Source organism: Panthera tigris, chromosome D3 (assembly GCF_018350195.1).
Source record: "Panthera tigris isolate Pti1 chromosome D3, P.tigris_Pti1_mat1.1, whole genome shotgun sequence".
Taxonomy (NCBI): domain Eukaryota; kingdom Metazoa; phylum Chordata; class Mammalia; order Carnivora; family Felidae; genus Panthera; species Panthera tigris.
This window is the reverse complement of record NC_056671.1, coordinates 28,069,294-28,094,629: the sequence shown is the minus strand read 5'-3', so window position 1 is coordinate 28,094,629 and position 25,336 is coordinate 28,069,294. Positions and strand designations below refer to the sequence as shown.

Here is a 25,336-nt window from a genome sequence, read left to right as displayed (position 1 = left end):
CAGTTACTAACCCATTCTACAAGGCTGGAATTATTACCCTGATACCAAGCCATAAAAGAAAATTATAGACCGGGGCACCTGGGTCGCTTAGTCGGTTGAGCATCCAACTTTGGCTCAGGTCATGATCTCACAGTTCATGAGTTCGAGCCCTGCATCAGGCTCACTGCTGTCAGCAGAGAGCCTGCTATGGATCTTCTGCCCCCCTTTCTCTCTGCCCCTCCCACCCCCCTCAAAAATAGACATTAAAAAAATTATGGACCAATATCCCTTATGAATATTGATGCAAAAATATTCAACAAAACACCAACATACTGAATTCAGCAGTATATATATTTTTAAATGTTTATTTATATATTTTTGAAAGAGAGAAAGAGAGGGCAAGCACGTGTGCACACACACACTGGGGAGAGGCAGAGAGAAAGGTAGACAAAGAATCCCAAACAAAATCTGTGCTGTCAGCACAGAGTCCAACATGGGGCTCGAACTCATGAACCATGACATTATGACCTGAGACAAAATCCAGAGTCAGATGCTTAACTGACTTAATTGCCCAGGCACCCCATGAATTCAGAAGTATATTAGGATTATACATCATGACCAAGTAGGATTTATTCCTAAATGCAAGGATGGCTTACCACATGAAAGTCAATCAACATAATACCCTGTATATTAACAAAATAATGGGGGAAAATGGTCATTTCATTGGGGAATAAAAGACAAAATTCAACACTCTTTTATGATATAAACACAAAACAAACTTGGAATAGAAAGAAACTACCTTCATATGATAAAGGCCATACATAAAATGTTACATCATACTACGTATGCTACACATCATATTGTCACCACAGCTTACATCATACTCAATAATGAAAGACTTAAAGCTTTTCTCTTAACATCAAGAAGGCAGGGATGCTGCTTTTGTCATTTCTGTCCAAGTCTTCTATTAAATATCTTGGATCAAGAACTACCCTACGACCCAGCAATTGCACTACTAGGTATTTATCCAAGGGATACAGGTATGCTGTTTTGAAGGGGCACATGCACCCCAATGTTTATAGCAGCACTATCACAATAGCCAAAGTATGAAAAGAGCCCTAATGTCCACTGATGGATGAATGGATAAAGAAGATTATATATATATATATACACACACACACACACACACACACACACACACACATACACAATGGAGTATTACTCGGCAATCAAAAAGAATGAAATCTTGCCATTCGCAACTACGTGGATGGAACTAGAGGGTATTATGCTAAGCGAAATTAGTCAGTCAGAGAAAGACACATATCATATGACTTTACTCTTAAGAGGGCTTTAAGATACAAAACAGATGAACTTAAGGGAAGAGAAGCAAAAATAATATAAAAACAGGGAGGGGGACAAAAACATAAGAGACTCTTAAATATGGAGAACAAATAGAGGGTTATTGGAGGGGTTGTGGGAGGGGGGATGGGCTAAATGGATAAGGGGCATTAAGGAATCTACTCCTGAAATCATTGTTGCACTATATGCTAACTTTTTTAATTTAAAAAATAAATTAAATTTAAAAAAAAAGGAAAAAAATCTTAGATCAGTAGGCAGGAAAAAGAAATAAAAGGTATCCAAATTGGAAAGGAAGAAGTGAAATAATCTGTTTATAGATAACATCATTCATGTAGAAAATCCTCAAGATTATACACACACATACACACACACACACACACACACACACACACTCAGAACTGATAAACAAGTTCAGTGAAGTTATAGGGTACAATATAAAACAACAGAAATCACTAACAATGAGCAATTTAAAAAGGAAATTCAGAAAATGAATTTAGTTACAATAACATCAAGAAGAACAAAATACATAGGGATAAACTTAACAAAGGTGAAGAAGGACTTGTACACTGCAAAGTATATAACCTTCCTGAAAGAAATTAAAGCTGACATACATAAATGGAAAGATATCTCATGCTTCTGCAATGGATGACTTGGTATTGTTAAGATGTCAATATCACCCAAAGTAATCTACAGATTTAATTCTGTCCCTATCAAAATCCCAATGGCATTTTTTACAGAAATAGAAAACTCCATCCTAGAAGCCATATGGAATCTCAAAGGGCCATGAACAGCCAAAATAGTCATAAAAAAGAACAAAGTTGGAGGTCTCACACTTTCTGATTTCAAAATTTATTACAAAGCTATAGTAACCAAACTGTGCGGTCATAGCATGAAGGCAGACAAAGACCAGTGGAATAGAAAAGAAATAAATCCTCATATATATATGGTCAACTGATTTTTACAAGGATGCAGGAAGGAACTGTCTTTTCAACGAATGGTGCTGAGAAAACTGGATATCCACATGGAAAAGAATGAAGTTGAACCTTTATCTTACAACATATGCAAAAATTAACTCAAAATGCATCAAAGATCTAAATGTAAGAGCTAAAGCTATAAAACTCTTAGAAGAAAACACAGGGGAAAAACTTTGTGATGTTGGATTTGGCAATGATTTCTTGGATATGACATCAAAAGCATAGGCAACAAAAGTAAAAATAGATAAATCGAACTATATCAAAATTTAAAACTTCTGTTCAACTGACACAATCAACAGAGTAAAAAAACAATATAGAGAATGGGAGATTTTCAAATCATGTATCTGATAAGGGATTAATATCCAAAATACGTAAATAACTCCTACAACTCAACAACAAAAAATAACCCAATTTTAAAAATGGGCAAAGGATGTGAACAGACATTTCTCCAAAGAAAAATATATAAATAGCGAAGAAGTATATGAAAAGATGCCCAATCTTACTAATGTTAGAGAAATGCAAATCAAAACCACAGTGAAATGTCACCTTACACTCATTAGATGGCTACTCTCAAAAACACAAAATAACAAGTTTTGGTAAGGATGTGGAGAAATTGGAGCTCAGTTAGTGCACAGTTAGTGGGATGTAAAATGGCATAGCCACTATGAAAATCAATACAGTGGTTCCTCAAAAACTTAAAAATAGAATTACTGTACAATCAACCAATTCCACTTCTGGTTATATATCCAAAAGAACTGAAAGCATGGTCTTGAAGACATATTGTACACCCATGTTCACAACAGCATTATTCATAAGTGCCAAAAGGTGAAGCAACTCAAGTGCCTACCAATAGATGAATAGAAAAACAAAATGTGACACAGACTAATGGATCATGAACCATTATTATCAATGGAATGTTATTCCACCTTTAAAAGGAAGGAAATTTTGACACATGCTACAACATGATAAATCTTGAGAACATCATACTAAGTGAAATAATCCACTCATAAAAAGACAAATACTGTATTATTCCACTTTTAGAAGGCATCTAAAGTAGTCAAATTTATAGAAAGACAAAGTGGAATGGTGGTTCCAAGGACTAGGGGGAGGAGGTAATGGGTCCACCAATGGAAACAGAGTGTGAATTTTGCAAAATAAAAAAGTTCTGGAGATTGGTTGCACAACAATGTGAATATACCTACTGATACTGAACAATACATCTAAGAATAGTTACAATGGTCAATTTTGTGTGTATTTTATCAAATAAACATTTAAAAAGAGCCATCTTGTGTAATAACTTAGAATATGCAAAACATTCTTTTAAATAAATAGATAAAAGATAAAAATTCAAGCATACATAGAGTTGACTATTTAGAAACAATGAAAAACTTATCCAGACATTATACATAAAAATGTATGGATTGTAGAATGATGGTGGTCAGGGGTTGAGGGGTAGAGGAAATGGGGAAATGCAGGTCAAAGGTTATACACTTTCAGTTATAAGATGAGTAAGTTCCAGGGATCTAATGTACAGCACGGTGACTATAGTTAACAACACTGTATCGTATACTTAGAAGTTGCTATGAGAGAAGTCATTGGTTAATGCTCTCACCATAACAACAAAACAATGGTAATTATGTGGGATGAAGGATGTGTCAACTAATTTTATTATGTTTACCACAAAATGTTTACCATTTTGCAATACACATGTGTACCAAATCATCACACTGTATGCCTTAAATTACACAATACTATATGCCAATTATATCTTGACAAAGCTGGGGAAAAAAATAGCCAAAGCTATACTCAGAGGTAAATTCATAGTTTTAAATACTTTCATTAGAATACAATAAAGAATGACTATGAATACGAGTACACCAGAGCATAATGAAGAAACACTAAAACATCCTTTGCAGCAAGTTTCCTAAGTTTTCTCTCTGCCTATTTCTAAAGCTTCCCCAGGTATAATACCCAGACAATTTCCAACAGAGAGAATCAACAACATAACTGAATCCAAAATAAAGAATACTCAAATGTGGTTTAAAAAAAAAAAAAAGAATGAAGGGGCACCTGGGTGGCTCAGTTGGTTAAACATCTGACTCTTGATTTCAGCTTAGGTCATGATCTCACAGTCATAGGATCTAGCCCAGCATAGGGCTCTGTGCTGGGTGTGGAGTCTACTTAAGATTCTCTCTCTCCCTCTGCCCCTGTCCCCCACTTGCTCTCTCTTTCTCTCTCTCTCAAATAAAAAGTTGAAAAATTTTTTTAAAAATTTAAAAAGAAGGAATATGAATAAAGTCCTCAAACCAAGATTCCCATTGAAAAGACCAATGCAACTCTGACCACCTTTTACATGCCAGAAACAGAAATTTCTAATGTATAGAGTTCAGAGAGAACAGGACCTAAAGAAGATACAGAAAATTAACCTGTAAGCCTAGGATTACACTGTAAAGTTCTGTCACCAGCTCTTAGGCCCCTGCACACACAAAACAGACACAATAAATCTAAACCTTCCCCTGCTGCCACAAATGGTACCAAAGGTGGGGGGGTGGGCAGTGGGGACACAGACCACCTTGGCCTCTGCTGGATTACAGGCCAGAGTGGAGTAGCAGCCACCATGGCACCTGGCAAGCAGCAGGTTTCTGTTGCAAGAAGGAAGCAAGGATGAGCGGCTGGAAAACAGTATCCACACCAACAGAGTACTGTGGCTCCCGTGCAGGGGCTGCACTGAGAAATCACAGCATGTGCTCTATGCTGAGGCCAATTTTTGCAAGAAACTAGAGAAATGTCAGGAGAAGGACTGCCTCAGGCCCCTGAAGGCTCAAGAGAATGCTGCCTTGCTGAGGGCATCTCTGCATCTAGAATGATGCAGAGTGTGAGTCTACATAGACCCTCACTCAGGCAGACCCTGCTGAGTCTGGAGGTGGGTATGGCAAGAAGCAGGGCTGCTGCTATCACAGGGACCAGGTATGGCTTTTATCCTGAAGGCAACAGGGGGATCTCATGTGAGGGAGAAACCAGACAAATATTTGCTGAAGGAGTCAACAAGAAAACCAGGCCCAGCTCAAAAGCTTTCCCTGCCCCCCAACCAGCTTCAAGGAAGGGATAGCTGACACTCCTCTACTCTCACCCAGCCCCCTCCTCCCACCCAAGGCAGCTGTTCTCAGACCAGGGGTCTTGTCTGAGGTTCACTCCTCCTGCCCATCGACTGTGGGGTCGCTCTAAGCAAGCAGAGCAGGACAGCTGGAGTCATGGAAGGGGGACAGAGTTACCAGGAGCAAGGGGGACGTGCCTGCCTGCGTGCTAGGCCCAGGCTTCTCACAGGGCACGAGGCTTCTGCCTGTTACAGATGGCCGCCTTCCCTGCACCATGCCCCTGGGGAATCGCCCACCCCCACCCCTGGCAACGCTACACCTCTGGACGTATTGGCCCCATAAAGACAAGAGCCTGCAAGCAGAAAGGCTTAATTAAAAATTAACCAATGCCCTTGTTTCAAAGGTTTGGCAAATAAACGTCTGGAATTATTTCTTCAAATACAAATACTGAGATAGTCTCATTATAACCAATAGCTCCCTACAGATAGGCAAATGCCAGAGAACTGTCACCAAGAAGACTGGAAAGGGGAGGATGCGCTTGCCTGGAGCAGGCCTGGGAGCAAAGCCCAGCTCTGCTTGCTGAGCCTCAGTTTCCCCATCATAATCCCCCACCCCCTTGCTGGGAGGCCTAAAGGAGAAGATGGTTTTGGTCCCACACAAGTCCCTGCCTCAGTTGTGGTCCTAGCCATGGCCTGCCCACCCTGGGACTCTGGACAGATCACCTGCCACCCTGGGTGACAATGAGCCTGCCACTAACCCTGGACAGATGGCAGGTGAGGCTGATAGTCTGTGCCCACTGAGGGGGCAGGGAGCAAAATGGGGAACTTTGGTGCCATAGTCATTTGGCTTCTGTGATTCAGTCTTGTGGCCTCTCCCAGCCCTTCAGGCACACCCAAGGGAGCCAGCAGGATCCAGGAGGCACCTCCCTTGGCCTTGATCTTGGGCCTGGGGTGTGGGAGGTGAAGAGAGATGCTGTTTTGTGAACGGTGGGCCTTGCTGGGGCTGAGACCCCTTCATCTACACCATCCCAGACTCCTCAGTGGCCCAGGCCTCACTTTCCCCATCTATATACTTGGTGCCCCCCACCCCTAGGCACTGTGGCTCAGATCCCATGGGCAGCAATGGCCCATGGGGGTGCCAGCATCTCCCTCCAGGGCAAAAAGTGAAGGCCCTGGGAGCACAGGGATGGCAGCATCTCTGCAGCCTCATTATCTTGCAAAATGCAGAGAGCAGCAAGTACATTCAGACGAATGAATGGCCTAATTAGGATTTCACAGAGAGTGAAAATATTTTGAAAAGAAAAAGTTTAACTAAAGGCATATTCAAAATACCAAACTCATCAACTGCTAACATCAACCTGGCAAGATGTGCCATGGGGGTGGGGTACTTCTATCTCCCCACCTGATAGTGGGCAGTCTTCCTATGAGTGAGATAAGCTGGGGGTTGGGGGGCTGGGTAAATGCAGGGCCAGGGTAAATGCTACTGTGGGCTTGCAGAGACTGGCCAGGAGAGCCAGCACAGCACCATCTTGCCTGGTGGCCTGGGCGATGTAGGCCTCAGTAGTCTGGCCCTGCCGCACTGACCATACCACCAGCCGTGAATCACCCTGTACGAGGGATGGCACAGCCAGAAGCTGGTGCAGCGCTCATGCCATAACTGCAGCAGACCATCAGCTGTGCCAAGTTCTTCACAAGGCCAATAGGGTGAGCAGAGCCAGGGTCTGAACCCAAGTCCCACCACATAGAATGTTCTTCCTTCTGCCCTGCCTGAGAAGAATGGGTTGCTGGAGTGGGAAGGGGCTTGGGGCTCCCCTGGGGACTTGCCCACCTGGATATGACCCATGAGTCTAATCACAAAGGCCCTCAGATGCCTGGCTGAGAGTCACAAAGGAGAGACAGCAGCCGGTCTGCACCAGGCTCTCCAGCCACACCAACAAGGGCCCAGCAAAGGCTCTACGAGGGCGGGAACCTCTTCTCAGTAAACAAGAGTGCTCAGAGGAGGGACAGGCTCTCTTGCAAAGGCTCCGAGCCATGGGGAGACCAGCATAGGACATGCCACAGATACACACAGGGAGGGCCAACTGTCTCCAAAGAGTGCCAGGTTAAGGTGACTCCCACAGAAGTCACAGGGAGAGGGACCTGACAGAGTGGTTCCAACACACACATGTAGGGTAAACATGCAGAATAACCATGACTTTTGAGGACAAAAGACTGATTGAGGGGAAGCTCTGGCCTGATCTTAATTTTTAACTAGGCAGTGGGTGTCGGCTAAGGGCTGGGAGCTTTCCACAGACACCGTAAACCTGAACACATTACACGATGCTTCCAATTTCCAGTGACAGAAAATGTTAGTCAGGAAATGGTTCAGATACAAGTGAAAAACAAAGTTAAATCCTCACCTTCTGTTTCTATCAAAATAAATTCTAGATGAATGAAATCTTGAGTGTAAAATGTTAAACTAGAAATACCTCAGGGTAAGATAAGGGTGTATTTAACTCATTAGGTGCTCAGGAAGGACAATGGGATAACTGAAAAGGGAAAACATTCAATGGATTTCACCACAAAATATGAAAGATCTCTGAAGATGAAAAACTGTCCTAAACAAAAACTGAAAGATGGGGAAAGAATGTGCAGTAGGCCAACAGATGAGGGATGAATTCATACTTTAATAATAAAGACTCCTATCAATGGCTGAGATACACATCGAAACGCCAAAAAAACCCAGCATGGGGCAGGTGGTCACAGGAGCACAGCCATGCTCAGCACAGCTGCATGGAGGCCAATGACAAGGCCACTGAGGGGCAAGGCCAGGCTCGGGGTGGTTTCCCAGAGGTGGTATTGGTGCTGGCATGGCTGCAATGGAGGGCACCCATGTACCCCAGGTATCAGCATCACTCCCTTACCGCCTTCTGGCTCCCCCTTCTCGGGGAGCCCTGCTACTCTCTTCACTACCTGGCTATTCTACAGGTGGTCACTTTCTCTGTAGCTGCCTCCTCAGCCAGGCTGGGGGCATGTCTGTGCCTGATGTGGTCACAAAACCCAGTGTCTGATATAGAGCTCAGCACAGGGGTGCTGAATGGCTGAAGGTGAGTATGGGAGATAGATGGGTGCTTGCCATCGATTGCTGTCCCAATTTAGTCCCAAGGCCTCCCCATCCCTATCTCCCTTTTGATATGGGCAGGGCTGCACCCCAGGGCCTACAGAGCAGGGAGCTCCTAGCCAGCGCCCAGGTTCTGCTTCCCAGTTTGTGAAATGGTTTCAGCCCAGAGCAGAGATGGCATGAACGCCACTACTATCCCTCCAGTGCCCATGGCAGACATGAATAATCAATTACTATGGCAGACAAGAATAATCAATCACCACATTCAAGAAGAGCAGGACAGAAACAAAAGAGAGGAAAAGGCAGAGAGAAGCACAGAGAAGACAAGAGAAAAACTGGGAGAAGACCAGGAGGAGGTGGCAGGGATACACAGGGACAGGAAACAAGCAAGCAGTGCTAGGAAAGCGGGCAAAAGCAGCAGGCAGGATAAGGGAGACCCTGTGACCAGAGCTATCATTTGGTGTTTGGCTGGTCTGCAGACCTGAGGCCTGGTGGCCTACCAGGAGTTAAGGGGGGCAGGGGCCAGCCCCCTGCCAACCTTGCCCTTAGAAACCATGTCACTCATGCCACAAGCAATGCCAGGTTCTGAGCCCAGGATGCAGCCTGGGCCTCTTCATCCCAATCCAGAGGTCCCCATGTGGCCCAACAGCCCACGACTGAGATGCCTGGCCTGAACTTGATCTGCCCAGGTGGTACACCACCAAATGGCAGCTTCCCACACCCACGGTCATGTGGAACAAGGAAGAAGGAGCCGGGCCCTGTCCCTCCCTGTTCTACAGCCCTTGGCATAGAACACTGAGGTGTCTAGAGGCCTGGGGTCTCCCAAGTTTGTCGCCTCTGCCTTCTCCCCACCACTTGAGTATGTCACTGGCTGGGCCAGGCCGTCCCCGCTGGATACACAGTACCACTGAGAATTCACAGGACTGGGTTGGCCAAGCCTCCCATAGAGACATCACCCAGTGGGGCAGGAGCAGATGCCCAGGCTGGGGACGGGGCACCCATACTGGCAGAACAAGAGTGACCAGAGGCATTTTTATGAGGCGTCTCTGTAAATACAGCCACCACAGCAAACCCTGAAAGACCAGGGTTCGAACAGGACATATCTTCCCACCATTCAGAGGGACCTGGGGGACACAGGGACCACACAGCCTCCCAACTCTGCCATACTTCCCAAGCACCATACCCTAGTCTTGCTGGAGGAGTGACTACCAGATGAACCCACAAACACAGAAAACATCCAAGGACACGGGCCAGCACGTGATGGCCTGTCCCCAGCTGGTAGCTCTAGTCTCCCCTGGGCAGCAGGGACCACCTGAGTTAAGAGCCAAGCTTGGTGGGCTATGCCGATACCAGACATGGTTATAGCGGGCATCCAAGTCAAGGTAAGTGAGGATCAGATCCAGCCAATGTCCTGGTTGGTCCACCCCACTGCAGGCTCACCCCTCGAGCCAGATATCAACCTGGTGACTGCTGACCACACTCAGGGCATCCATGAGTCCAAGCATTGGGAGGCCCCCATGCCCACCCCTGTCTAGCATTGGGGCTGTGCCCACCCAGGTGAGGCTGACCAGAAGAATACACCACCCCGGGTCATAGTCCATCCCTCAGTCAACCACACCTGACAGGCCCACTAGGACACTCTGCTGTCCTATGCAAAGAGGGGGATGTCCCCAGGCCAAGCCTTGGTTGCTTACCTATCTGGAGGGGAAATTAGCATGTCCCAACATCCATCCTGATGTCTCCAGATCCTGCAGGAAAACCAGAGGATACCTTGTGAAGCCAACCTGTTGGGCTAAGTCCTTTCTAGATGAAGCCAGACCCCTGGTGGGGGCACTGTCATCCCTGACCCCGAGGTCATCCTGTGGCGCTCCTGATGTGTACCCACACGTTCGTGCACATTCTCTTATCCCCACTCACCTGGACTACCGCTACCACAGTCCCTTGTAAATATTTCTAATGCTGTTCACTAGTTCCTTCAACACTGATTGTTCAGCTCTAGAATGATAATAACGTCTTCCCCATTCCAGAAAGCTGGGTGTGTCTTGTGATAAACAGCACAGCAAGGAGAACTTCTGCATCAGGATCTCACTGGCCCTACCGAGTCGAACCCAACACCCGCCTAGTCCTGCTCTCCCCACCTGGACCCCACTCCTGCCCTGTGTAGCAGGCCACCTGCCTCTCCTGATGCTCCTTGGGGCCAGCCCAGAACTCGTGTCCCTGTGAGAAAGGCAGCCTAACTTCAAGATCCCAGGACCCAGGGGCCAGAGCTATAGCTAGGAGTACCTCACATGCAGGAGCTGTAGCCCCATGGGCTTTCTGTCTCATCCCATGACTCAGGAGACACATTCCCTGTCATTGTATCTAGGCCTGGGGACGATGCCAGAGAGTGTGTTATAAAAATGAAAAAACAGGGTGGAGGGGCACCTGGCTGGCTCAGTCGGTAGAGCGTGCAACTCTTAATCTTGGAGTTGCTGAGTTTGAGCCCTACGCTGATTGTAGGGTTTTAAAACAAAACCCAAATCTTTAAAACAAAAACCAAAAACCAAAACCAGGGTGGCACAGAGAGGAGCGGAGGTCTGAGAAAGTCATCCCTGGGGGGTCAGGGGTGATAGAAGCTCTCTCCCCTGGGCTCTACAGTGTTTTCCAGATTGTTCCGAGCCTCTAATTTCCTCTTGTGGACATGGCCTATTTGGGGGCCCTGAGAGTGGGTATCCCTGCCTCACAGCAGCCCCTTCATCATGAGGAGGGGTTCTGAGTCACAGTGGGATCAATGGAGGAACAGGATGCATGGGTTCAGAGGCAGGAAAGAACGGTGGCCTGAGCCAGGGAGCCAGGCATGTTTGCACATACGCCTATATCCGTGCACACTCACTCTTGTGTGTGCCTGAAAGGGCAATCTGGGAGGGAGCCTGCCCCCCTGCTGCATCTGCCCTGCCTGCAGCAGAGGAGCTACTGTTCCTACCCTGAGGTCCGAGGCTCAGGGAGCAGCTTTGCTTGGAGTGTGACATTTCTGGGACACTTCTGTTTTTGGTTTAAATGTTTATATAGGTTTTGTCCCACAGAGCACCACATGCCTTCCTTAGTCCTGATAACTGCCGGCCTGGCCTCTTGTTCAGTGCTGGCCTTGTGCAAAGCTTCACGAGGTGCTGCCAAGTGCCTCATCTTACTCTTGCCAAGTGCCCTGGATTGGCCCAACACCCCATTTTACAGATGGGGAAACTGGGTCCAGGATTTGAACTCAAGTCTTCCTACTCCCTGCACCCCCACATCAGCTGGGGATATTTGTCTTCTACAAGAAGAACATGTTCCCTCCCGTGGGGCTCTGGCCAGGCTCAGAGCTCCATAAATACAGAGGAGAGCCAGTATTAGACACCAGTGGGGGGTAGGGGAGGGCATTTGCAGGGCTGCTGTTGGGGGGAGGGCACTAAAGGTTTCCTGCAGGAGGGTAGGGGGAATGGGAGGGTCTGGAGGATGTAAAGTGGTGGCAGCTTTGGAAGGCCCCAGGTCCCTGGGGTGCCCCTGTCACAGGACACTACATAGGTGGGGGCAGGGCAGAGCCCTGAGGGAGTGGACATACGTGACATACGAAAATAGAATCAGTGACGGGATTTGTGATGAGAGCGCAGGGGGTACCTGTCTTGAGAATCCTTTCTTAGAGCCCTCTCAGGGCTGACTTGCAGGCTTTGGGGTCACTCATCTGGCCAAGGACACCTGAACAAGGGAGCCTGGGGGCTGAGGGGGCCACCAAACCTGCCCCTTATCGGGCTCCATCCTCAAATGGGGAGGGTCCTGAGAAATGGAGCAGTTCCATCTGCCTATAGTAACCTGGGCCTCATTTTGCCATGGGCCTCCTCACACTGGGTGCCCCGGAAATCTGTCCAGTCTGCCCCCAGTCTTGGGAAGGTCTGCTGCATCTCAGGTGGGGGCAAGAGCCCAGGACACAAGGGGCTGCCAAGCAGCCAGTCCTGCAAAGCCATGGACTTGTCGTGTGTCCGTAGCATGAGGCAGCTCCATGAGCACAAATGGAATCCAGAGGAGAGACAGGGCCCAGGCTGGGTGGGCGGGGCAGGCAACTCAGGGCTGTGGCAGGTGCTGAGGAACCCGCGTGGGGGGTCAGGCAGGTCTGCCTAGGAACCTGCTCTGCACTCAAGCCTCATGCCCTCCTCCACCATGAGAAATCCCAATGTGCTCTTCCAGGCCCCTGGCCACTTTGGATACAATGTGAAAAGGCACCCACTTCTGTTGCACCTTCTTTCACAAATGAACAGAAGAAGTGCAGCCTCATCCTGACTGGCTGGCTCAGAATCCTCACCTGGGTGGTGGCAGGGTCAGCTAAGGAGGCCCTTGGGGCACAGGCCTGAAGAAGGCCTCACTCAGGGCCTATCGTTGTCCTTGCCCAAGCCCCATTCAGTCCCTGCATCTCCTCTTGCCTGCACCAAAGGTGATGAGGGGCTCTCTGGTGGTTACTGAGGGGCCTCACCCCAGGGATCCTTGCTCCTCTCCAGCTTGTACCCTGGACAGGCAGACTGGAGAAAGCAGAGCTCTGGCCCTACCAGGTGCCTCAGGGAGGGGTCCCAGCACAGAGGGAGGCTGGGTGGAGCCAGTCTTGCCTGCCATGGTGGTCCCTGGTGCCCTCTGGTGGCCGTATTCAGCTAGTTGTGGCTTTGCTAGAGGCTGTTGGCTCTTCAGGATCCACTGAAGCAGTGGGAAGGGCCTGTGCCTGACACACAGTAGGGGAAAGGAGGAGGGAAAGATGTGGATGAATGAAATGGGTGTCCATCAGCTCAGGGCCTGACCTGTGAAATAAGCTGAGATGTGCAGCTGTCCCCGTCAGGAAAGCCCAATATGGGATCCCTGACCCCATGTTCCCTCTGTTTATTCCCTGATTCTGGGTCTTCTGCTGAGCAGCCCAAAACAGCATCATGGTCTTGATGGAGGCTGATGTCAATAAAACAGATGCCTTCCCCTGACTTGAGCCGCCACTGAGAAGTTCCCAGAACCCCTTTTGGCCCCCCTGGCAGTCCTCAGGGCTTGCCTCCAGGACAAGCTTGACCCCCACTCCCTCCCACTGCTGAGGCTAGGCCAGGTCACAGGGAAGATGCTAGGGACTGGCTAGAGCTCTAGCATGCCTAGTGCCCTTGCTTCCCAGCTGTGTGTAACTCTTGGCTCCTCTGGAAGGTGCAGGATCCTACTGCTCATGCCCCTCAGGCCTGGCCCCTGAGGAGAAGAGAGTGCAGTACATCTACCTTGAATCCTTATGCAGCATAAATAGGGATGGAAGTACAGTCCTGCCTTTACAGAGCCTCAGAGATGCAGAGACCTCTGGAACTGGGAAGAGACCTGAGGGGCCACCTCTGGAGGGGGTGCTATGCAACCCCAATATGGCATGGTGGGGAGCTAACTTAGCAGGTCTGAGGACTAGCCCAGTTTATCTGGGAGGGTCTTGGTCAGCAAGTATTTGCGTCTGTAGAAAAGACTATAAAGAAGATCAGGGCAGGGCTGGCTTGGCTGTGACCTTCCTAGGCCAGCACCAGACACCTGAGCATAGTGAGTGCTCTGTGCCCAACCCCGTGCTGGGTGCTAATGGACCATAGACTTGAGGAAGCAGGGGACAGACATGGCACTGTGGGTGGGACAGGGCAAGGCTGGAGGAAAGCATGCATTTTTTTTTTTTAACATTTATTCATTATTGAGAGACAGAGAGAGACAGAGCACGGGCACGGGAGGGGCAGAGAGAGGGGGAGACACAGAATCTGAAGCATGCTCCAGGCTCCGAGCTGTCAGCAGAGAGCCCGACGCGGGGCTCGAACCCATGAGCAATGAGATCATGACCTGAGCCGAAGTCTGACGTCTGGCCGACTGAGCCACCCAGGTGCCCTGGAAAGCATGCATTCTTGATTCACAGCCCCACTTGCTATGGCGAGACTCAAGGACTGGATCACCTGCTCAGGAACTACTGGCCATGGGCCCAGTATACTGCCTAGAGGCTCTGACTGTCTCCTGTGTCCAGAACTGTCCCAAGTCCAGAGATACAGTGAGCACAGGACAGGCAGGACTTGCTCTGGACCAGCAGACCTCTGGTGGTGGCCCACATCTCTAGTGGTCGGGGCAGAGGGAGGGGATGGAGGCTGTCAGTCTACCTTTGCTGCATGTCTTCATGGGAGGAGATTGCCCTCTAAGCCTTAGTTAGTTGCCCAAGCCCCTGGGCTTATAAATCCTGACTTGGTGTGTGCCCTGCACAGTGATGCAAGTGACAACAGGAAGGGGTGTGAGAGGTGGGTAATCACCTGAGGTTACAATGAAGAGCCTAGCCCAAAGGATGAAACCCTGTTGGGGTGATACTTTTCCATGTTTCTAAACATGATTGGGTCTAAAGGGAAAACAAAGTCCCTGAGCAATGTTTTCAGTGATAACGCTACGCATAGGTTAGAAACGGTGACACGTTGTAAGTACCCAACGTTTAATTAAAGATTAAAATGGTAAGGCTCGGGATATGAGGCTGCCTTCCCTGGGGGAACACCTTGGCAAACCTAGGCTGAGTACCACCCCAGGTGGGGAGGACGCACCTCTGCCACGGGCCCGGTATCCCACAGAGGGGACTCAGGGGTGTCAGGAACGGGGGATCCCCGGTCGGGGCGGTCCCCGTTCAGGGCACCAGGCAGGAACCCCGGGTGGCATCCCCTCCCTCGTCCTCTAGGCGGCGGGAACACCGGGAGCGGGGACATCCCCTTGGCCCCGCCGTGCCCTCGCGCGTTCCGGTGGCGCGCCGCCCCGGGAAAGTTCCTCCGGCCCCGCCGTCCCTCTGACCGCTGTAAAGTTTCCGTGGCTACGGGACCCCAGCCGCAAGGCACCCGGCGTCGCGCAGGGCAGTAAAGGCTGCGGGTTCCGGCCGAGTCTCCACGGGGACGCGCGGTGCGGGATGCCCTGGCCCAGTCGGCAGGGCCCCGAGACCGTGCACAAAGGGACCCGCCCCCCGTAGTTCAGGGTTTCGCGCACCGCAGCGCCGGCAAGGTGCAGGTGGGGCGGGGCCCGGCTTCTACCCCGGCAGCTATGCCCGGCCAGACGTCGATTCCCGGCCCAGGACCCCATCTCGACCCAGCCCCTGCTAGACCGCAGTTGCGAACCCGTCCCGGACCTCTGGCCTCGTCCCAATCCGGGCCCCAACCTCCGGACCCCGCCCCCCCCGGCCCGAGCCTACCTGGAGCGCGGCGTGGGCGGCCCCGCAGCGTGGCCCCCGCCCCCAGACGGGCGTCCCCAGGTCTCTCGGCTCACGGGGCGCGACGTCCCCAGGGCGAGGCGCGGTTAGCGGTCCGCGGGGGCTCAACTTGGACGGGTGCAGGGGCGGACCCCTCCTGGGCCCAGCGTGCAGCCCCAGGGCCAGCCCTTCCCACCCCTCGCGCGGCCCGTGCGCAAAGCGGGTTTGGCCAGCGACGCGACCCTCCGCCCCGCCCCCTCCGAACGCGAATTTTCCGATTGGTCGGGAGACCCAGCGCGGCCCGGCAACCGGCGTCAATTGGACGGGCGCTGGGAGACGCCGGCTTGCCATTGGGCTCCCGGGGTGTCCGTCCCAGCCACGACCGTCCCCTTCGTGGAGGGGCCGAGGCCCGGGCACCTGCCGGGACCGCTGCGGCGGCCGCGGGATCCTCGGGGCCGCCCACTCTCGGCCGCCTTCCAGGATGTCCCCGTGCCGTCCGCCCCGAGCGGGGATTGGCAGACCCCGTGCTCCTTTCTCGGTTTCCAGTCTCGCCGGAACCGTTCCTAGTTCGCTAGGGTCCTTTCTCCGGCCCCTGCTGTTCGCCGGGAGCAGCGCGCCGCGCCCTTCCCTCAATATCTGATGGTATTCTTCACGCAAGCCGCGCGCGAGAGAGTTCCACTGACTTCCCATTTTACAGATGGGAAATTGAAGCTCAGAATTCTCACTTGCTTTAGGTCACCTGGCTCAAATCTAGTCCGTCACACTCTAGGGCCTATGGGTTCTCAGAGCAGAGATACGGGTCTGAACTTGGCTCAGCGAGGCAGGATGGAAGCCGTGTTTCTGAGGCAGAAAGGGCCTTTCGGTGAACCAGAGGTTTTCCTCCACCAGGTCTGAATCTACGGACACTTTGACTCAGCCCACCCTGCAGGACTGCCACAGGAGTGCCCTCCCTAACCTCCTCCATCAATCACAGCTCAGGGCCTGGGGGTGGGGAGGAGTTATACCCCCCTCGCCCCCCCCAACACTTCCTGGTGTCCCATTTTCTCCACCCTACTTGGGGTCTTGGAGGAACACTGTGGGGTACAGCCACCTGAGTAGAGTTTAGCACAAGGTGCATTTTTTTTCTGCCAGATAGCAGCCACCTGTTCCCTGCAGTGACACGAGGCACACATATAACAACAAATGGGACCATAATCCTTGGCCAGCTCCTCTTAACTTTATGGTGTGAGGAGGAACCAATGGGGTTGCTGCCCATTGGGGTTATTTCAGGAAGTTCATGATATGATGGCCCCTTGGCCAGTGACTCTGGTGCATGCTTAGTTCTAAGCCTTTCCAGCCCTGGTCACACCTGGAAATCACCAGATTTTCAGCCCACCGTATTCCCCACGTCCACCCAGGGAGTCACAGGCCCATGACAGTGCTAATGGGGAGACGAGACATGTATGTCTTATCCACCCACATCAGGAAGCCAGAGTGTTCACCCAATAGTTGCTTGATCAGAAGAAAGAAAGTGAAGTGATGTAGGGCCAGAACTCACCACTGGTACCAACATTGGGTCCCTCCTGTGGTACCTGGCACACACAGTAAATCCACCCTAACAGCCTTTTAGAGCCAGGCAGCCACAACCAATCAATTGAAGTTGACGCTTGAGGTGAGAGACATTTGACACTCTGGCATACTGATGTTGCTTGTGGCTCTGAGCAGGTAGAATGAAGTGTCCTTCTCTGGAACACAGGGGGCCCTAAGAGCAAGATAGCTCTTATCTTATGGAGCTGCACCACTGATGACATTCTGACCCAGCTCCTTTGTGGGCTTGGGGGTTCTCTTCCTTCCATTAGGAGTGGATTTCACTAGTCCAGCTGTCCTACAAAGCTCCCCGGGGGCATTGGACCCTGGTCCTCCTGGAGCTCTATTCTCATAGTGAGCTTGTAGTCCAGCACCATCCCTTTCCCACACACTTGCTGATGGTGCAGGAGGGGCTGGACAGGCCTTTGAGAGAGCAAAGGGGAGAATTGTGCTCCAAAACTGGCCTAAGTGAGGACTGCCTCCCTGCCTCCCACTCCAGGCAGGATTCTGTACCCCAAGCTGGATTACCAGCCATATACAGGGGAGCAGAGTAGACAGTGTCAGTGCCAAGAGGACTCAAGGCTACTCTCTGGCAGTGGGCCCACCATGACCCAGGCTGCAAGTAGGGGTCAGTAACAGTCCAAAAGCAGGATAGATAGCCCCAAGTGCTTGACCACTGCCACAGGGACCAGTAACCCAGTCTCCTCCCTCTCTCCCAACCTCTCCACCCAGCTGGTGGGCATCTACGTAGGGACATCCCTGGGACATGTGAGGAAAGCTATAGAGGGAAAAAGGTTTCAGCTGGAGGTCAGGAAGAACTTCTCAACAGTGACAAATGTTCAGAGACTGAAAGGGTGACCAAACAAGGTAGTGAGCTCCCCATCTAAGGATGTGTGTCACCTGAGGTGGGGTGGCAGTGAACTCTTTCCAGTCCTGAGACCCCAGGGTTCAGCTTCCAACCCCAACCCATCTTATCTGGTCTTATCTGCTCCCTGGCACCAAATGTTGTCCAGACTGGAGTCAGTGGTGACAAAGAATATCAGAGTGCCTGCCATGGCTCCATCTAGATGGGGAGAGTGTAGCTGGAGGTGGGGCTGGCCCAGAGCCATATGCTTCCGTGGCAGACCAGGATTTGAACCTCTGTACAACCCACGCATGACCACATCCCCTTTTTCTGGCAATGGGAAGGCACCATTCTGTGTCCCACTCCTCTGAGGTATGTGGTCCAGTGTTTAGGAAAGACCAGTCTGCAGCTGCTGCCCTGTATCCCCGGGCATGGTCACATGTGCCTAAGCCCCAAGTCTTGCTTGTCTAACACTACCATCTCTTGGGTGGGCTGCAAGGTCTGGCTGCCTTGAGGGAAATGACTGGCACCAGCCCAGAAGGATTCTCCTGCTGGATGGTGGGAAGGAGGACCATGCATCAGGCTGGGTTTGCTGCCTGCTGGCCATGAGCCTTTGGACGTCTGGAGTCCTCAGTAAAGGGCTGTAAAGGGCTTCTGTTGGGTTCCAGGAGGAACACAGAAAAGATGGCCAGAGAGTTGGGCTGGAATGGGCCTTTCGGTGTGTCAGACAGGTTTGGGTTCAATTCTTGCTTTTGCTGATCACCAGCCAGGCCCTTTCCTTCTCTAAACCCCAGTTTTCCACAGGGCATCAGTGCTCTGAGTCAGGGTCAGTACAGTAGGTCTTCACACAGGACTGGGAAGCTAATCCAGCCAATGACACTTGCCATCTTTTTTTTTTTTTTTTTTTTTTTTTTTTTTTTTTTACCTTAAGTGAGGTAACTGCACCGATCTTCAGTGTTTGCATCTGTAAAAAAGGGGGAATGACAGCTGTGGATTGAGACCCTGGGTGTAGCACATTGTTATTATCCTTTTTTTAAAAAAAGATTTTACTTTATTTTTTTAAAGTTTGCTTATTTTGAGAGAAACAGAGACAGCGCGAGTGGGGGAGGGGCAGAGAGAGAGTGAGAATCCCAAGCAGGCTCAGCCCTGTCAGTGCAGAGCCCTAGGCTGAGCTCGAACTCATGAAACTGTGAGGTCATGACCTGAGCCGAAATCAAGAGTCTGGCGCTCAACTGACTGAGCCACCCAGGTGCCCCAAAAGATTTTATTTAGTAATCTCTACACCCATCATGGGGCTCAAAGGTACAATCCCGAGGTCAAGTGTTGCATGCTCCACTGACTGAGCCAGCCAGGTGTCCATTATTATCCTTAATGTAACTGTCATCCTTGTCATAGTTTGCTGAGCGCCCACTTTGGAGTAGGCCCTGGTCCCTGGGCCTCTCACTCTCCACTCCCCCCGCCCCACACTCAGGCTCCAGACACAGCCCAGAGGTCAAAGAAGGCAGAGAGTCCAGTGAATGCCTCTGTCCTGTTGCGAGGGCCCCCAGTCAGTGCCCCTTCCCACCTCTTGCTCACTTGCTCACCCATTACAGCTCAGGGTGGGCCAACTCTTCATCCTGGGGCCTGGACCTGTAGATCGGCCTCCGGGTGGGCTCAGAGACCACGGTGGCTGGGTGGGTCCGGAGAGCCTGGTCCAGGGTTTGTCCTGAGTGTGGAAGGGATTGCAGTAGGGAGGGAGGCCAAAGGCCAGAGTGGCAGAGGCTGGACAAAACTGAGGGCCATAAAGAAAAGGGAGGGATGGCCAGGTCCAGAGCCACGAACCCGCCTGAGGGATGGGTCCGGAAGTGGGCATCCTCCTATAGCTTCCAGCGAAGGCCGCCAGGTAGGTAGGTGACCTACGGCCCCTGGAGCTCAGGCCGCGTCCCTAATGGGCCCCCGAAGGCATGCTCTCGGGCCGCTGCAAGTGGCGCGACCTCCTGAGGGCGTCCTCCAAGCTGGGGCGCCCGGAAGGCTGGGAAAGCCGCGGGAGCCCCGAGGCCACCACACGCCCACGCAGCCGGGAGGCTTGGCGCAGCCCTGGGGGCGGGGCGCCGGGAGGGCTGCAGACCCCGAACGACAGCGCGCGCAGCCAACGGTGGTCCGGGTCGCGTTATGTCGCCCCGCCCCTAACGGCGCAGCCCAATGGCGGGCGCTCAGAGGGCGGGGGGGCGGGGCCTGGGCAGCGGCGGCGGCGCGCGGGCGCGGCACCCGGAAGTCTGTGGCGGCGGAGGCGGTGAGTGCGTGGCTGGCGGCCCGGGCCTGCGGACTCTGCTCCCTGCAGGGCCGGCCCGGGATCGGGGGCGCGGGGCTCCGGGGGCGCCGGTAGGGAGGAGAGGGGCGGGGCCTCACCTCCCCGCCCTGCCTGTTTCCCCTTCCCGAGGCGTGGAATGGAAATCCAACGCCGGGTCCTGAGAGACTAAACCGAGCCGGAGGAAGCGCCCCATGCGTTACTGGAAGGCGTTTCTAGTGATCCCCGCCAGAATGGGAAGCCGGGTCCACTGGCAAGGCAGGGCCGGTCTCGCTGCAGGGAAGCAGAGACTGGCTGGGCTGGGAGCTGCGTGGTCGCTGCGTGGTCGCTGCAGGGTGGGTGGGCTACGCCCTCAGACAGCTCTGAAGCCCTGAGTCACGGTGCCACCTCCATGTGGCCTGCTGCGGGGCAGCCAGGTGACAGCTGATGTATGTCTGAATAGGCAGCAAGTGCTGGGTCATCCCTGCGCTTGGACACGCCTTTTCTGGGGTGGAGGAGTTGGTCAGACCATCTCCCAGGGCTTCGGGGGTGGGGGCTGGGCAGGGCTGCACCCAGGGCAGGGGCTAGCCCTGGTGCTGGGCTTTCAGACCCCCTTCCCTGACTGCAGCGTGTCAGGTGCTTCATGGCCTACCCCTGGGCCACAGCTTTAGACAGAGTCTTCTGCCCTTGGACCAATCCCTGAGCCTCAGCCCTTTTCCTCCAGCAGGGATATCACATGCTGGGCTCAGGCCTGGCCTGGCGTCCTGCTCCTGACCTGCTGACTGCTGTTTTGCTGCTGCTGTTTAGGCTCAGAGCTTTCTTCCGTGAGGCAGATGTGATGTGATGACAGCTATAAGAGGTGCCTACAGCTGGTAGCACTTTGGAATGCTTTCTCAAACTTGCTTGTTAATCCTCTGGGCAACTTTTTTGGGCAAATCTTCATTGATTGGATGCTGTCCACAGCGAAGAAAACTCAGGCTGAAGGGCAGATGGTGTTTCCAAGGTCACGCAGAGCCAGGGCCAGGTTCCAGTGCCTCTGTTCCACCTGGGCCACTGTCTCAGGATCCTGCCTGCTTTGGGTGACCTGTCTGGTGGCCTGGAGGCAGGAGGACGCAGTAGAGCCTCTGTCCCCTCCTCTCCAGGATCATAGTGCTCCTGTGTGGTGGGTGGGCTACCCTGGTGCGCCCCCCCCCCCCCTTATCTGGCCTTTGATCATTAGCCCCATTCCTGTGACTTCATGATACTGATGTGTCCACAGACTGCAGGCCACTCTGACTGGGTTGCTGCCACTGCCTGCTTGGATATGTGGTGACAACAGCCTTCCCTGAATGAAGGAAACTGGCCATCAGCTCTGCCCTGGCTGCCCAGTCCCTGAGCTGTTGTTACTGCCCTATGCTTCTTTTGTGACCTCATTTTGTGGGCTTTTAGTTATGTTTCACTGTGGATGTAATTGTGCAATGTCTTGGGGTCTCGTTCTTGTGTCTGGCTTCTGCACCAGAGGGCAAGCTCTCTGAAGGCATCCTTGGTGCCTGCCCGTGGAGGCTATTTCTCAGCCTGCTATTTCTGAGGATTTCTGTGGAGAAGTGAGGGGCCTCCAGAGTATGTCTGGAGTTAAATGGCCTATGGCAGAGAGGCTGGAAGGGCTTTTAGAAGTGGTGCCACACTTGTCATTGACACACCAGATGTGTGAGAACTGAGTCCATCCTTTGGTGACATGTCTGTTCGTGAGGACAGCACCATGGAATCTGTTGGTCCAGACCATGGGGGTTGGGTGATGGATTCCATGAAAACAAGGTTGCCTCAGGACACTGAGCTGCCTTTCCAGGTTATCAGTGCAGCCTTTTTTTTTTTTTTAATCTCTCTCAACTTTTCTTTTTTAGATTTGCAAAAATGATATATATATACTTAAAAGTAAAAAAAGCCGTCCACCATCTCTTGGTGGCTACCGACACTCAGGGTACATCTGTGAAAGATTTCAGGACCACACTAATTTTAAGTGCTTGCTTTCACCCTCTTTTGATCTTTTGAGGGGTTGGTGGGAATACTCCTTTGTCCTTTATTAAGCATGGGGGCAGTGGGGCCACTGTGAGGCTGGGCTGGCCCCTGGCTTGTGGGGAAGCCAGGAAGGGTTAAGGTACAGGGGCTGTCCTGTGTCCAGGGCTTTCTGTAATATTCATTGTTCCCCTCATGTGTGTCACTCCTTTGAAATGCAGGGACAGTGACACTTGGTGTGGGGTTGAATTAGTGCTCCCTAAGCATCGTGGAGATCTTAGGAGAGAGTATCCCTGTGGAAAATTTGTCACGGTGAAATGCCACTCAACCAGAACGACAAAGCATAGATTGTAGAGTCTCAGTTGCTGAGCTGAGCTGGGCTGGCGTGCTGGCGGCGGCGGGGCGGGGGGGGGGCATGTTGCAGTGGGCCGCTGCTCAGAATATTTACAGACGTCAGGGCTTTCTCAGCCAAGGCCCCCAGAACAGCAACACTGTGTTCCCATGTGTGTTTACCTCCTCTGCTGGCAGATGCTGGGAAGACATTACGCATCATGCGAAAAGAGCAGTGGATGCTTTCCAGCTCTGGCCCTGGGGGCTGCCACAGTGATAGCCTGGGCCGCATGGGGCGAGGATGAGGTGTCTGGCTCCTCAGCCCTGCCGTGTGAAGCCGGAGGGCCCCTGTCCTCTGCATGCTCTAAAGAAAAAGTCAGGCTGTCTAGCCTTAAAAATTATCCCAAAACGTGTAAAGTGCTTGGCAGAGTGAAATGGGGCTGCAGATTCTTGGGTCCAGGTAACCTCTGTGCAAAGCCTTAACGTGTGCAGCCAGCCTGGTAGGAGACTGATGTGATGTGAATCGGAAGCCTCAGTTTAACGAGTGTCTAGGCCCCCTCGGCTCTGTTGAGGCCAGAATACCTTCCCATTCATTCATGTGCATTCCTGTCATCCTTTGCTGCATTCTGGCCTAGCATGTCGTCCAGAGGCCTGTTGGCCTTTTTTTTTTTTTTTTAATTTTTTTTTTTTTAACGTTTATTTATTTTTGAGACAGAGAGAGACAGAGCATGAACGGGGGAGGGTCAGAGAGAGGGAGACACAGAATCCGAAACAGACTCCAGGCTCCTAGCTGTCAGCACAGAGCCCGACGCGGGGCTCGAACTCACGGACCGCGAGATCATGACCTGAGCCGAAGTCTGACGCCCAACCGACTGAGCCACCCAGGCGCCCCCCTGTTGGCTTTTTTAATTGACAAAGGAAAGTGATCCCACGGAGGGCTTAGGCTCCCCTCCTCTGGCACCCCGGTTGTCAGGTGTGGCTTTGCTCTCTGCTCATGTGGGTTGTGTGTCATGCGGAACTCACAGCAGCTCAGCTGCAATGGGTCCTGCTTTGAAGGGTTTGAGCCAGGGCTGGGTCCACTCTTGCCCAGTCTCTCATAAACAAACAGCCTCTTCTTCAGCCTTTCCGGAATTCCTCCCCACGCCAGCCTGCCTGTAAGAGTGCATATGCTTTAAATGAGCACCTCCATGGGTTGTACAGTGGGCCCAGCCATACCATTAGCATCCATGTCAAGAAGCTATGCCAGTACCCCAATGTCCCCTGTGTCCCCTCTTGTCCCCCAGACCAGGTGGCCCTGCCCTGACTTCTGTCCTAATGGATGAGTCTTGCTTATTTCTGGTTTCTGTACAAGTGCTGAGCAGTGTGCTGTCTGCCATGGGGCTCGCTTGTGTCATTTCCTGGACACTGGCACACGCACAGTGCCAGGTGTGGTAAGCAGGGGTGGGGCATGGCCCAGCACAATTTGTTAGAGTTTTAGAAAATTCAGTGACTAGCCAAGAGGGAGACTTGTCCTCCAGACAGATACCAGAGCATGTGCCAAAGCTGAGAGGCTTCATGAATGACAGGGCCCTGCAGAGACCTGGGACTGGGTGTCTGGGTATGGCTGAGGTAGGAAGCCCAGCATGGACCGAATGGACGCCCAGTAGCTGGGAGGCAAGGGGGTCCGTACCGCACAGTACCCACCAGAGCAGACCACAGGCTGACCTGAGAACTAAGCCAAAATACAACCATACAAGGAAGCCCAGGGAAATGGGCTCTAACTTGGGGACAGGGAGGGTTGCTGCTCTGTAGTAGGAGTGGGAAAACTTGTGGTAAAGTAACACAGTTTCCGATAGGCAGTGCCACAGGCAAGGCTACGAGGCAGGGCAGTACGGGAAGAAAATATTTGCAGCTCCTGGAGCAGACAGGTTGTGAGCCTGCCCACACCACATGTACCTCACTACAGATTGCGCAATAAAAGCCCAGGATCCTGTACCCAAATTGGTGATTTGTGGACAAAGGCGTGTAGGTGGCTGTAAGATGCACAACCCCTGGGATTTGCCAGTGAAACCATGGTGAGGGTGTTTCCTGCCACCCTGAGGAGGGCTGCCATGGCAGGTTGTGGTGCTGGTCAGGACACTCCTCTTGCACAGCAGATGGTACCTGTGCCGGATATTTGGAGGGAGTTGGGCTCACCTAAGAGCATCATCCTCTCACTGGCCATTCTGCCTCCTGGGTCTCTGTACCCTCTTCAACCCATTTGCAGAGCATGTGCACACGGCTCCCCTGTGGCATTCTGCAGGGGGTAGAAACTTGATGGGACCAAAACACCGGGCAGAGCCAAGAGGTAGAGTGAAGGCACGTGTCCCCTGGGAAAGCTGTGCAGCAGCTAGCAGGCTGGGGGTCATTGCCCCTCAGTGAGGACAGGTGTGCACGGCCAGTCAGCAGGAAGACAGGACGTCAGGGTAACCCCACAACGCATACCCATACTTTGCTGAGAAAGATCTGGAAGCATATAGCTGACCAGATACGGGGCTCTTGTAGAATGTGTATGCTTGGAAACTTTCCAGATGAGAGTGTGCTCCTGGGTAACCTGGCTGTGGAAACCACAATCATAGACTCCGCTGGTCCATGGGAGCTGCTGGTTGTGGCTGCAGG

At 52.0% G+C, this 25,336-nt stretch overlaps 2 protein-coding genes across 13 annotated transcripts in view; one reads left to right on the top strand and one right to left on the bottom strand.

The window, feature by feature from the left end:
• ARVCF (ARVCF delta catenin family member) overlaps positions 1-20,218 on the bottom strand; it is a 53,786-nt gene extending 33,568 nt beyond the window's left edge. For 6 of the 8 annotated variants that reach the window (XM_042962915.1, XM_042962912.1, XM_042962913.1 and 3 more), the window contains exons 1-3: positions 19,695-20,218; positions 19,037-19,075; positions 10,201-10,254 (exon numbers count right to left, since the gene is read on the bottom strand). The gene's annotated coding sequence lies outside the window, so the exon portion shown is untranslated. Of the gene's footprint in view, positions 1-10,200; positions 10,255-15,704; positions 15,898-19,036; positions 19,076-19,694 lie in introns of those variants that run through there. The other 2 variants (XM_042962907.1, XM_042962908.1) reach the window with 2 other exon arrangements.
• A 132-nt stretch (positions 20,219-20,350) lies between these two features.
• The window catches only part of TANGO2 (transport and golgi organization 2 homolog), a 36,351-nt gene continuing 31,365 nt past the window's right edge, over positions 20,351-25,336 (top strand). The window contains exons 1-2 of one of the 5 annotated variants that reach the window (XM_042962073.1): positions 20,432-20,733; positions 21,185-21,236. In XM_042962073.1, the coding sequence (XP_042818007.1) occupies positions 21,221-21,236 (16 nt within the window). In that variant the 5' untranslated portion in view covers positions 20,432-20,733; positions 21,185-21,220. Of the gene's footprint in view, positions 20,384-20,431; positions 20,734-20,762; positions 20,827-21,104; positions 21,237-25,336 lie in introns of those variants that run through there. The other 4 variants (XM_042962072.1, XM_042962074.1, XM_042962071.1 and 1 more) reach the window with 4 other exon arrangements.